Source organism: Camarhynchus parvulus, chromosome 9 (assembly GCF_901933205.1).
Source record: "Camarhynchus parvulus chromosome 9, STF_HiC, whole genome shotgun sequence".
Classification (NCBI taxonomy): domain Eukaryota; kingdom Metazoa; phylum Chordata; class Aves; order Passeriformes; family Thraupidae; genus Camarhynchus; species Camarhynchus parvulus.
The window spans coordinates 14,194,408-14,207,265 of record NC_044579.1 but is presented as its reverse complement, the minus strand read 5'-3'; the positions used below and the strand labels follow the sequence as shown (position 1 = coordinate 14,207,265).

The 12,858-nt window shown below is 48.3% G+C and overlaps 1 protein-coding gene across 1 annotated transcript; it reads left to right on the top strand.

Moving 5' to 3' along the window:
* Positions 1–3,991: 3,991 nt before the first annotated feature.
* CHST2 (carbohydrate sulfotransferase 2) lies at positions 3,992–8,496 on the top strand. The gene is given in 2 exon segments (XM_030954810.1): positions 3,992–4,239; positions 4,241–8,496. Coding segments are annotated over 2 exon segments (1,293 nt in total). The 5' UTR covers positions 3,992–4,047; the 3' UTR covers positions 5,342–8,496.
* The last annotated feature ends 4,362 nt before the right edge of the window (positions 8,497–12,858 follow it).

Here is a 12,858-nt window from a genome sequence, read left to right as displayed (position 1 = left end):
TTTTTCAGCCCCAGTGTTTAAATGAAGGGATGTTGTGGAAGGGATCTTGGAGAATTCTGACTGGGGCAGTAGCACTTTGAGGGAGGAATAAATTCAGCTGGTCAGGATTTGAGTTGCCTAAATATTACATGTAAGATTCATAAGCATAGTTTATAAAATACTAAACTGTAACACAAAATATCTAAGTATTGAATGAAAAAAATGTTTTCCCCATATTTTAAATTGGGGCATTTTAATTGCAGGTACTTATCCCTCACTTCACACATTGCTGGCTGTGGAGTTTGAGGTAAATGCAGCCACTCTACTTCTATCTGAGTTTTGTAGTGTGTAACAATCTGCACTGGAAAAGCAGCATTCTCTCCTGCTCCTCAAAGCAAACTACATGTAATTGTCAGCAAGTAAAGCTGGCCCAGAAAGAAATGTTGGGCTTTGAATTTTACTTTTTGAATGATAAATTTTGCTTTTTGAAGAAAGGAAACTTTTTATTATTTGGCATGGCTGATCTAGTATACTGAAATTAGAGAGCCTAAAATAGATTGACATGAAGTAAAATAGAGGGTGGAAAATGTGCACTGAAATACCTGAATATATTTGTGAAGAACTGTATTTGTTCTGTATTTGCTACAGAATGTTCCTCTTTCACATACTTTCTGTGCCTCTTACCATTTTAAAAATACTTTTGTGTTTCTTTGCCATATATGTTGTATACAGTTATATATAATAGACGTATAAATTATTTTAAAAAAACCAACCAAAGCTCCAAACTTGTGAATTGAAAGTTGGCTGTATAAATCTCTTCCATATAAACTTATTCAATATTCATTGATATTGAGCTATTCAAGTGCTACCAAGTCTGAAACTTGTGGGAAGATCAGCTAAAGCAGCTGCACTGAACCTGACTGATCACAGTTGTGTTGTGTGTGGGTACTTGGATCCACCTGCACAGCATAAATACCTGCTTTGCTCCAGTTTTGGAAAGTAAGATTCTGTTTAGCAGCATGTAGGTTGAATTAAAGAGCTGCTGGCCTCGTGTTTTCCTCGTTGAGTTGGAGCAGTTGGATGAAGGCAGTGCTGCTTTCAGTTCTCCTCACTGGCTGATTCAGAGAGATGTAACCACTGTGTAGCAGCAGGGAAGGTGCAGAGTCCAATTACAGCTTTTCATGTCTGGATTTACTGATTAGTTTTACTATTTCAGATGTTATACCTGCAGTTCATGTTTGCTTATCTTTATTTGTTACTTGCTAAATTTTAAATGCTGTAAGAACTGGAGCTGGCGTTGTAGGTTTTTTCAGAAAATTTCATATCTCTCTTCAACCGAGTGAAATGGAAAGAAGGGATTAATTTGAACTTCATGGTATTGTAATGATTTTTCACTGCTATGAATTGGTTTTGCTCCCTGTAGTCTCTGTCCTTTATTGCATTAGTGCTGCAGAACAATAGTGGTGGGAGATATTGCTTTATGAACTCCAGCGTCTCAGTACTGCTGTTGTCATTCATCACCTAATACAAGCTAATTGATGCTACTACAGACCATTCCAGAATGAAGAAGAAACATTTCTGCTTTAGCTAGGTGATGGTCACTTTGTCTGTAGTGAGCATGGAAAGCCAAATAAATATTTGATGTGAACCTTTATAAAAATATATAAAAAAGCAAAAGTCTTGTTTTATGTGAAAAACTAATGGATTAGAACTAAAGAACAAAATAACTGCAAGAATTTTATGCTACAAAATGCTCCAGAGGTTTATTCTTCATTATATACTGTATTTCAAGAGTTACAAGTCAATCGTTTTAAGCTCATTTAAACTGCACATTTCTTTTGCCAACTAGATACAAATAATTTGTACACAGCGTGGCTTTAAAGATGGACACAATGTGACTTCCTCTGGAGCGCTGTAGGGTAAAAAAATGGCTTCCTCTTCCCCCTCACTTTGATGGAGTAGAGACTTTTTCTTGACTATTTAATGGTTATTTAAAGTCTGCTATTAACGAATTACTTCTGTATGAAAAGTCGCAGTGACACTCGAACACTGCCGCCGGGTCAGTGGCAGCTCGCGGGACGGTTCCGGGCTGCCCCGTGCGCTTTGGTGGCCGCGTCGCAGCCGGCACGGCGGCTCAGGTGGCCCTGGTGCCGCTCACCAGGGGAGCTCCTGCTCCCATCCCGCTGCCACCCTGCCCTGACAAGGCTTGGGGAGAGGAGCCCTCCTGCTACACATCTTGCCCTTCACTGTGAGGCTGGAAGGGGCTTAGAAGTTTTTCCAGAAAGGGAGCTTGGCTGTTAAATATCCCTGCAGAAAACGTGGGACGAGTATTGAAATGTTTTGATAAGGGATGTGAAGATTGCTTACACATTTAGCTGCTTCACCCTCTTGTACTGTTTTCTTACATTTATTAAACAGTGTGCTACCAGGCAAGGCACACACCGGGTGAAACTGTGCTTTATCTGCTTTCTGAGTGTAAAAGCTTTTGCTGTAGTGTCAGAACCGTGCTGTAAGGTTCCAGCAAAATCTCCCCAATGTCATCTGTTGTGGAGGGATTGGTGTGAGGCAGGGGCAGCCCCCAGCTCTCCAGCCTCCCGGCTGCCTGGGGAGATGGGCCGTGGGTATCTGTGCGTGGTGGGAAACGCTGCACCAGCGCGAGAGCTGCTGGGGAGAGAGAGCAATGAACAGGAGAGAGCGGCCGAATGCTTCTGTAACTCGTGAGCAGCCCCGGAGTGCTCCGAGCTCAGTCGAGGGCGGAGGAAACCGCTGAGAAAATTCCGTAAGAGTCACTGAGCTTTGCCGCAAGCCCATCGAGCAGCCTGTGCCCCACGAGTGCGCTGTCCCGCGGGACCGCCGCTCCGCGCCCTTCTCAGGCGCGTTTTGGGGATGTGGTCGGCTTTAAAGCACCGCTGCTGTCTGGAGCTGCACCACGGCTTACGCTGCCCTCCGCACAGCGCTGTGTCTCAGGACACAGGAGAGAAGAAAGCGCTGCCCGTTTCCATTCCCGCCCGGGGCAGGGAGTCTCGGGGCCCACCGCTGGCCAGCTGCCGGCCCGGTGCTGGCTCCAGCCGGGGCGGGAGCGGGGCTGCGCTGGGCTCTACCCGGCAGGAGCGGGGCTGCGCTGGGCGCGGGGCAGTAACGAAGGGGCCGCCCGGTGACCGGACACCGGCTATAAGAACACGGTGAAGAACTGCGGGTGGATGGATTTGTGCTGAGCTCTGCTAGGAAGATCCAGTGTAAGAGGTTTTTTAAACGTGTTGGAGAACCTTTGAGAACTCCGAGTTTCCGCACAAACCAAGATAAGGGCGGCGGGACTGGCCCCGGAATCCTCTCAGGCCTTTCCGGGATCTTTCCCCTCTGTTCAGTGTTTCCCGTTACCGGCGCAGCTCTGCTGTGAGAGGGGTACCCGGTGAGGAGCCTTTCGCCAGGCTGGGCTGACGGGAGCGCCCCGGCGGAGCAGAGAGGGGCTCCCAGAAGCGCCCGCCGCCCTCCGGCGGTGCGGGGCCCGGCCGGGCTCGGTGCCGATCAGGCCGGGCTCCCCCCGGGGGCGGTAGGTCGGAGCGGGCGGGGCGCTGCAGCCCGAGGCCGGGCGGCGGGGCCGCCAATGGCGAGCACGGGGCGGGCGCTGCCAATCGGGGCCGCCCCTCGGTGGCGGCGGCGGCCCCGGAGCTCTCCCGGCGCGGCGGGGGCGGGGCGGGGAGCGATGCGCTCTGTCGGGGCGGTGCAGCCCCCGCCCGCCCCTCGCTGCCGCCCCGCGCTGTGGGGCGGAGCGGAGTGCGGTTCCGCCTCGCCCCGGCGGCCGCCGAGAGCTGCGCTGCGGCGGCGCCCGCGGCCGCTCGGCGATGGCGGCGCGGGAGAAGCGCGGGGGCGGGCGGGCGGCCGTGCCGCTGCTAAGTAGGGCAGGGGCGGGGGCGGCGGCGGCGGGGCCGTCGCGGCGGCTGCGCTATGCGGGCCGGGCGCGGGGGGGCCGGCCGGGGAGACGGCGCCGGGGGCGGCGCGCCCTGCTGCCCGCCGCGGGCCCCGGGGCGCCGGGGCGCTGAGCAACAGTTGGCCCCGCCGCCGCCCAGCATGAAAGTGTGCCGGCGGAAGGCGCTGGCGCTGTGCCTGGGCTACGCGCTGCTGCTGCTGCTCGCCGCGCTCAACCTGCTGGAGTACAAGTGGCGGCGGGAGCCGCGGCGCTGCGGGGGAGCCCCCGGCAGCCCCCCGCCACCAACCCCCGCCGCCGCCGCCGCCGCCGGCCGGGAGCCGCGGCCCGGCGGGCGCCCGGCGGCAGCTGGTCTATGTCTTCACCACCTGGCGCTCGGGCTCGTCCTTCTTCGGGGAGCTCTTCAACCAGAACCCCGAGGTCTTTTTCCTCTACGAGCCGGTGTGGCACGTCTGGCAGAAGCTGTACCCCGGTGACGCCGTCTCGCTGCAAGGGGCGGCCCGCGACATGCTGAGCTCCCTGTACCGATGCGACCTCTCCGTCTTCCAGCTCTACAGCACGGCGGGCGCCGGCAAGAACCTCACCACGCTCGGCATCTTCGGGGCGGCCACCAACAAGGTCATCTGCTCCTCGCCCCTCTGCCCGGCCTATCGCAAGGAGGTGGTGGGGATGGTGGACGACCGGGTGTGCAAAAAGTGTCCCCCGCAGCGCCTCAGCCGCTTCCAGGAGGAATGCCACAAGTACCACACGCTGGTCATCAAGGGCGTCCGTGTCTTTGACCTGGCCGTCCTGGCCCCGCTCATGCGGGACCCGACCCTGGACCTCAAAGTCATCCATCTGGTGCGGGACCCCCGGGCCGTCGCCAGCTCCCGCATCAAGTCCCGGCACGGCCTCATCCGGGAGAGCCTGCAGGTGGTGCGGAGCCGGGACCCCCACATCCACCGCATGCCTTTCCTCGATGCTGGCCACAAGCTGGGCGGGAAGAAGGAGGGGGGGGGCGGCTCGGACTACCATGCCCTGGGTGCCATGGAGGTCATCTGCAGCAGCATGGCCAAGACCCTGCAGACTGCTCTGCACCCCCCTGACTGGCTCCAGGGCAATTACATGGCCGTGCGCTACGAGGACCTGGTGGTGGAGCCCATCAAGACCCTGCGGCAGGTGTACGGCTTTGTGAACCTGGCGGTCAGCCCGGAGATGGAGAAGTTCGCCCTCAACATGACCAGCGGCCCCGGCTACTCCTCCAAGCCGTTCGTGGTGTCGGCCAGGAACGCCACCCAGGCGCTGAGTGCCTGGAGGACCGCGCTCAGCTACCAGCAGATCAAGCAGGTGGAGGAGTACTGCCAGCAGCCCATGGCCCTGCTGGGCTACGAGCGGGTGGGCAGCCCCGAGGAGGTGAAGGACCTCAGCCGAACGTTGCTCAGGAAGCCGCGGCTGTGACGGGGCAGCGGCGCCCGGGGGTGGCGGAGCCCGGGCAGAGGAGCCGCTCCGGCTGCCTTGAGTGAGGGAGGGAGCCGGGAAAAGCAACCTGGGCTCCGATTTCCTCCAAAGACTGCTGAAGGGTAACATGCAGTAATGTGATGATTTCGTTTTTTTCTTTTTCTTTTTTTTTTTTTTTTTTTTTTTTTTTTTTACCCACCCCTTTGCATTGGGTTAGATACGATTTAAAAAAATCAAGTGGAACTAAAAATATGTGTAAAGCCCCTTCCTCCTTCTCTAAAACGCCAATATCGTGTTCATGAAGTTCTTGTGGGTTTGAAGATGGCAACAAAAACTCTTGCACAATTCCTAATACGTCTTTATCTCCCTTGGTGCGGAGGGGATGCCCTTGGAAAACATAATGCTGAAAATCAGACTTTTGTATGAAAGGAAATGTTCAGACATGATAGTAATAAAAGAAAATAAATGATATTCATTTTTATAATTACCTCAATTGTTTGGGAAATACAGTGTTGCTTATGTACAGCTGGAGGGGATGCTTGCTTAAAATAACAACGTGGACTTCTTAAAGGGTATGGGCGGAGGGCTGGGGTGTAACATTTGATGTGTTCAAAGATCAGGAGCTGCTCTTGCAGAAACAAATACAGATCTTGCAAGTGTAGTGCAGGTTTCATGGCTGTGTCAAAGCAGGTTTCTATTTAACTATTGTCTTTTCTGTTGTATTTAAAAAGTCTTTCAAGTGCCACTGTATTGGTGTCCTAAGAGTTTAAAAACGTTTGCCATCGCAGCAGTATTTATTTTTGTCTTGACATGTATGTCCAGGAGTCACTGTCAAATAGAAGTGGATCTACAGCGTGACAAGAAATGCAGGATTTAAAAAGACATTTATCATACTGGAAACATTAGCATGTGTGACAACAAAAATAAAATTATATATATTCTATATATTCTATAGTGCTAACAAAACATAAGATGTAAGATATTTCTTGACACTGATTGGTAACAGGCAGAGCAGGGAAGCATAGAAAAATGCATAAAATGATTTATTTTTTCCCTTTGTCTGTGTCTGAGGGTATATTTATGTACGAGGAGGGAGGAAATGTACAGCTGTGTGTTCATGGCTGTAACAGAGCTTTGATGGAGCCAGCCCAGCGTTTGATTTCAGAGCACTGGTTGGAGACTCATTGCCTGTGAATTGTCATTGCTCTGTGATGGAGCCAGATGGTGGTCTGGCTCTTTCTGGGAGCTCTGCCTAGAGTCTGTCCCATCGTTAAAACTTGGTGATTAAAAAAAAAAGAGATTTTACTACTTCCGCTTTTGTAATTTCTTGGAAAAAGTCCTGATTTATTAAAGGTTAAGTGGTGTGTTGCATATGAAAAGTGCAGACACCCTAAGCAGTTTTTAATCTTGGTGTTCTCTGCTGCTCTTTGAAGGCTCATTTTGGAACTTGAGTTTTTAAACAAACGTAGTTTTGCCAAACTGTTCTCTTAGGAGAGTACAGACTTTTCTACAGGAAGTACATTTTACATTGCCTATTTGGGTGTTGTGCCTTCAGAAAATGTAAAGAGTATGAGTAGGAAAAAGGAGATTGATTTGTGAAAATAAATTAATATAAACAGGATGCTGATACGTGTGTGTGTATGTGTGGGTGTATGTGTGAAAATTTTAGTGATGTGTAATATGTCTATTTCTTGTAACTCAAACAGCTGATAACTGGCTACTAAGATTTTTGAGTTCTTGATGAAATTTTGGCATTAGATGTTGAATTTATTCTGAAAAGGAAAAACATTTAATAAACTAGTTAAAAGATTATTGCATAAGGTTGCCTATACACTTGCTGAATGACTGCATTACATGTTGGTTCCCTCAGCTCATTTTCACCATCAGTGAAATAACATAAAATCTAGCAATGGGAGATCTTTTAATTGGCCTGTTAGGACAGGGTGCTAGAAATGGGAGGGATAGTTCATTTGGTGTTTCAAATACAGATTAAGGTACTTGTGTTGTTGTGGAATGATGTGTTTTGTGTTACCATGTGCATGTTCAGTGCAGTGCTGAGAGGATTTTGGATGTTTGGCTTTGGGCAGTACCCAGTGGGGTTTTTTATTTTCTCTGGTTGTTGTGCTTCAAAACAGCAGTGCTTCAAAATCTGACCTGCTTGTAGAGCACGGTGCTTGCTTTTTCCCCATGGCTGCGTTCTGGGAGTGCCTGCTCGCCCTGCCGTGCCGTGTGGGTGCTCAGCCCGTGCTGCGGGCAGGGCTGGAGCCGGCAGCCCCCGGGGCTCCCATGGAACGCCAGCCCCGCCCGGGACACCGCCCCCGCCTCGGCTCCAGGGGGGAGCTGTGCCCGGCTCTCCAGATGGGGCTTTCCGTGTTACAGCAACAGCTCCTTGGATTTTGGGAGCTGATGCATGGTCATTTCTGCGTGCAGAATTCCTTGGTCTTTTCTGGGAAAGTTTTCAGGATGAGTAAAGGGAACAGGAATTGATTGCCTCTGGGAGTGTGAAACAGATGAGCCCAATTGACTTGGCTTCCAAAAATGTCCTTTGGCTCCTAATTATGTTAAAAAGCTCATCCTGTCATTCCAAGAGAGCACTTGCTGCTCTTCTAATATTGGTGCATTGCAAGCGTCTGCTTCACTTTCCCAATACAAACACTGCCAGTAGAGTTACAGCATCTGAATCTGGTCCATAGTTTGAGCTCCACCTACTACATTGCAGCAAGGAATCACCCAACATGCTGTACAACTGCACCCTGGTGTGCTTTGGTGAACAGAACAGATAGTGCAATGTTTCATTCTGTGAAAATAAAGGACTGCATGTTTGTTCAGGTAAAGCTTCAGGAGAACTGAATCGGACCCTGCTTGTGTAAAATGCTGGTGGGCTAAGCCCTATGTTTAGTGCTGCTCTATTAAATATGTATGTGAACAACTGGCAATTAAAAGATGATTTTTAGCCCTTTTTTGTATTCAGGAAATAGAAGTAGAGGAACTTTAACAAGCCAAACAGAGTTGAAAAAAAGTTTTACATGTGGAAAATTATAGGGAAAAATAAGGTATCAGAAAGATGAAGGACATGTTACAAAAGAAGTTTTCCTTTTGTGAGGACGGATAGCTAGCTGTAGTCAGAATAAACTTGACTTTTAAGCTTGAAAATAGTCCTGGGTTTGCTTTCTGTCTGATTTAATAATTACAGCATGATTCTTCAATGCTTGTATTAGTAAAGGATCAATAGCATAAACAAGGTACAGGCTACACTCAGTTGCACGGGAGGGAGATGCTTCTGAAGACTTGGCACATTGGTTTGATGGAAGAGAAAGGCCAATGGGCAGCAATGTGTTGCCTTCTGCTGTGAACAAAGCCAGAACATCAAACAGGTGTGGCAAATTGCAATGATCATTCAGTGCATGAAAACAGGAAAACCCTCTGTCTTCCACTGAATCAACTAAACCACAAGATGTGTATATTTGTGCTGCTGCTGCTGCTAAGCTCGGAGCTGACAATGAAAAAATGTTAGATCAAGTATCTTTCATTCTTTCTTAACAAAAGCAGGAAGTCCCTTGTTTCTCCAATCACTTTGTAATTTGTCAGACATTAAACATCATGCTGTAACTGGGAAGAGGAACATAATTTAAAGCCACAAACCTTTTATTTCCATTATGATTAGAACTTGGGTCCTCAGAGATGAAATACTGATGGTTATAAGCAATCCTGAAACAAGTGTTTCTCATCCTCTAGACCATGAGAAGAGTAGTGAGATTATTTCCCCCTTCATTTCTGCTTGCTAGTGGTGTGTTGAAAATGAAAGGTGTTTAATGTGAGCCCTTGCACACCTCACAGGTGGTTTAGGAGTTGGTGTTCCAGCTTTACTCCTGTGCATCCCATAAATGCAGGCATGGGTCCCTTTGGAGAGGTGAATGCCAGCTGTGCCCAGCTGTGTGGGGCTGCTTTTCATGAACAGACTGAACATGGGGCAAATGCTGCCTCTGTTACTTCATTGAATGGATCAAAAATGTTCTTGTTCTAATGCCATTTCAATTAAGGGTGTTGTATAAATATTACTCTGCTGGAATGATGCATATGAATAAGGTAAGCAGATTTAATTTGGAGGCTCTAATGTGAGACTGCTTGCCATTGATGTATCTGACTCCAACTGTCTGTGCTTCCTGATAAGTTATCCTGGCAGTCAGGGTTTGCATTTTGTGTCTGAGATCCTGAGCAAGATCTTACAAAAATGTGCATGTTTTATAATTAAAGAATACATAGGATAACATTTCAGCAGTACTCATTATATTGTGCACATTTAAAGTAAAAAATAAGGTTTATCTGGTTTATTTTGTTCCATTTTATTTTGTTTATCTGGTTTATTTAGTTGCCAGTTCCCTGGCAACTAATGAGTTTTATTAACATGTCTAAATAGCTCTTCTCTGGGATTTGAATGGAATAGGACTTTTATGCTGAAAAACAATATGAAAATGTGGTTGCAGGAACTCCCCAAATTAAACATTATTAGCGAAGCAGCCTGAGTGAGAAAGGATCTGCTGAGCCACCTTTGTCCCAGCATCAGTTGAAGTGGAAGTTGCTAACTGGAAGGGGCTCTACAGATAAAGGATTAAGAAATCTGAAGATTCTAGTAAGCTTTGAGTGTGATTTTGAAGAATATCTGCTTGTGCTATATTCATTGGAGTTGGAATATTATGCAGGAGTCAGTGGGAGTTCTATTTCAGGGTGCCTCTGGAAGTCATGGCCTCATACATTTGTACTGAGGGGTTTCTGGTCCAAACTATTTCTTGAAGCAGGGTCAGCTTATGACATCAAACTAGGTTGCTCCAGGTTTTATCTTGGTGGGTCTTGTAAACCTGCAAGGACAGAAACTGCACAGTCTCCCTGGGCAACGTCAGTGATGTGTGGTCCTTGTGGTGATCCATGATGCTTCAGCAAAACCAGCCCCAGAATCACTAAATATGTTACATAAATTTATTAATATTGTGTTTTGCCTGTGACTACTGACGTGGGTCATGTCCTCACTTCCCTTTAGCTGCAAGAGATGTTGGCTGCAGCTCAGCTGTTGCAAAGGGTCAGCAGCAGAGTGGCTAATGAGCAGTGATCTCAGTGGAAAAATGTGGATTCACAATTAGAACGCTGCATCCAGCAATATCCCTTGTTCTACCCAGGAGGGATAAAGAGGAGAGCAAAGGCAAAAGAAATTCACTTAGAAGAAAGGAAAGGAATACAAAGCGGGGCTTATCAGACGTTGCTCTTTCTCTGCTATAGGAAGAAAGAAATACTGTTAAGGAAAATTGAAAGAAACAAATGATACCATGCAGCAAGGTCAGGAGAGGATGAATAAAGGCATTTGCATGTTAAAGGCAGTGAGGATAGAAACCTGAAGGACAGAAGAAGAAATGTGATGCTATGTGCTGTAACCATTTGTGATTAATCATGATATGCAGAAAGAATTCCTCACTTCTAAGTTCACAGTTTTAGATTCCCTGATTTTCCTCACAGTTTCAAGATGAATTTCAAATAGGAATAATTTTCATAATTATTCGGATAGTTTTGATGTTCCAATTTGTTTTGTGTATAGATAGAAACAGAGTTGCTGAACTTTTGTCTAAATATTCCTCTCTGCAGACCTCTATGCATAAATTCACAGGCCCCCTAGTCTGCTAAATTCTTGGCACCTTCTTGTTTTCCATCTGCCAGATGGCTCCTTCTCCCACCAGTCAGGGTTATCAACAATTATCTGTTTCAAGCCATGTGCATGTCTCATAACAGTTTATCATGGGAGACATAAAATGGAAAAGTGACATATTTAGTGTTTATGTAACTTTGAGAATCACTTTTGGCAGCTTTCATCGCTTGCTTATTTGCCACTGGTGGTTCCTTTGTATGTTTGCTGTACTGGTCTGGGATCAGCCCTTCAGATCTCAATTATTCAGTCAGTTTACTAAAATCAGACACTTTGCACACTCAGCTGGTGTTTTTAGGTGTACTAACTTAGTTGATGGAGTGGTGACCTGTTTTGTTCTTCTGAACACCCTTATATCTGCTTGACCTCTCTTTTCCCAAGTAACAAGTGATAGGAAATGAGGAAATGGACTCAAGTGGCACCAATGAAGGTTTAGATTGGATATTTGGAAACATGTCATCACCTTGAAAGGCTTGCCAAGCAATGGCACAGGCTGCTCAGGGAAGTGGTCCAGTTCCCAGCTCTGAAGGTATTGAAAAGATGGGTGGCTGTGGTGCTTAGGGACACAGCTTAAAGCTGGGTTAATGGTTGGACTTGATATCATAAAGGTTTTTAGAACCTAAATGGTTCTCTGATGTGATAGTGACATCAGACCCTGCCTGTGCCCTGTGGGGGGTTGGAGGCACTGGGGGTCCTGCAGCTCCAGGCAGTGAGAAAGGTCTGAGTGCCAGAGCAGAGTTTGGGGCTGAGCTCTGCTCACCTCCTTGGGCTTGTGCCTTTCACCTGCTTCACCTGCTGCAGCTCCACCACAAACTGCTAGAGCTGTCGATGGCAAAGCACACCTGCTTCAAAGAGGTACAGTGGTAATAAGTGCTGGAAAACAGTTCTTTGTGCTTCTCTGCTCCTCTCCAGGAATGAGCACACAGCAGCCCGTGCTGATCATAACACTTTGGTTGTGTAAGAGGTTAATAGCTGGTCCCTAATTACATGTTCTTTCATGCTGAGCAGAAGTAAAAATACACAGTATAAAAGTGTTGTGGCTACTGCCCAGAGAATACCTGCTGTGTTCTTTTAACCCAGGAACCCTCATCCCAAGACACAACTTACACACACGAGCCTCCCTCCTTTTATTTTACTTTAAATAGGGAATGTTGTATCTGATGCCACACCTGAGAGGCAGCTCTGCCTTTCTGCCGGTGGTGCCCCACAGGTGTTAATGAGGAATGTTAATGAGCCTGGTGTAGAAAAGGCACACCTGAAAGTGGTTATTGGGTTGTGCTGCTCAGCCTTTTCCCCTCACGGACAGGTGACACTTGGCAAAACGAGATAGAAGCCGAGGTCTGCTCTGTGTCTTGTTGTTCCGTGTGCCCTCAGCCTCGCAGGGGCAGCTGGCTAGGGCGGGAGCTCTCCAGGGAGGATAAATGCAGGAGGGGAGCTGCTCCTGGGGCTAGTGGGGTTTTGCCAGAAGCATCTTTGATGGGAAGGGCTGCTGCAGGCTCTGACTGCCTGCGGGCCCCATGGAGCCTGCTGGAAGGTACCTGACCTAAAGCCCTTTCCGGAGCTGAAGCCTTGCTGTGCCTGGGCTATGGGGATGTTGCCGAAGCTGCAGGAAAATCGGGATATTTTCCAGCAGGGACAGGTAGTGGGGCTGCAGTGCTCAGGAACTGTGTAAAGTTTCAGTGAGTGAAGTGCTTCAGGAACTGTGAGTTTTCAGTGTAAAGAGTTGATAAAAGACATGGAAGACCACCAGCCGGGACTGAGGAGGCTCCCGAGAGCCCTGGAGCAGGGAATGCCGCTGAGGAGAGGCGCAGGCGGCTCGGCACCGTGC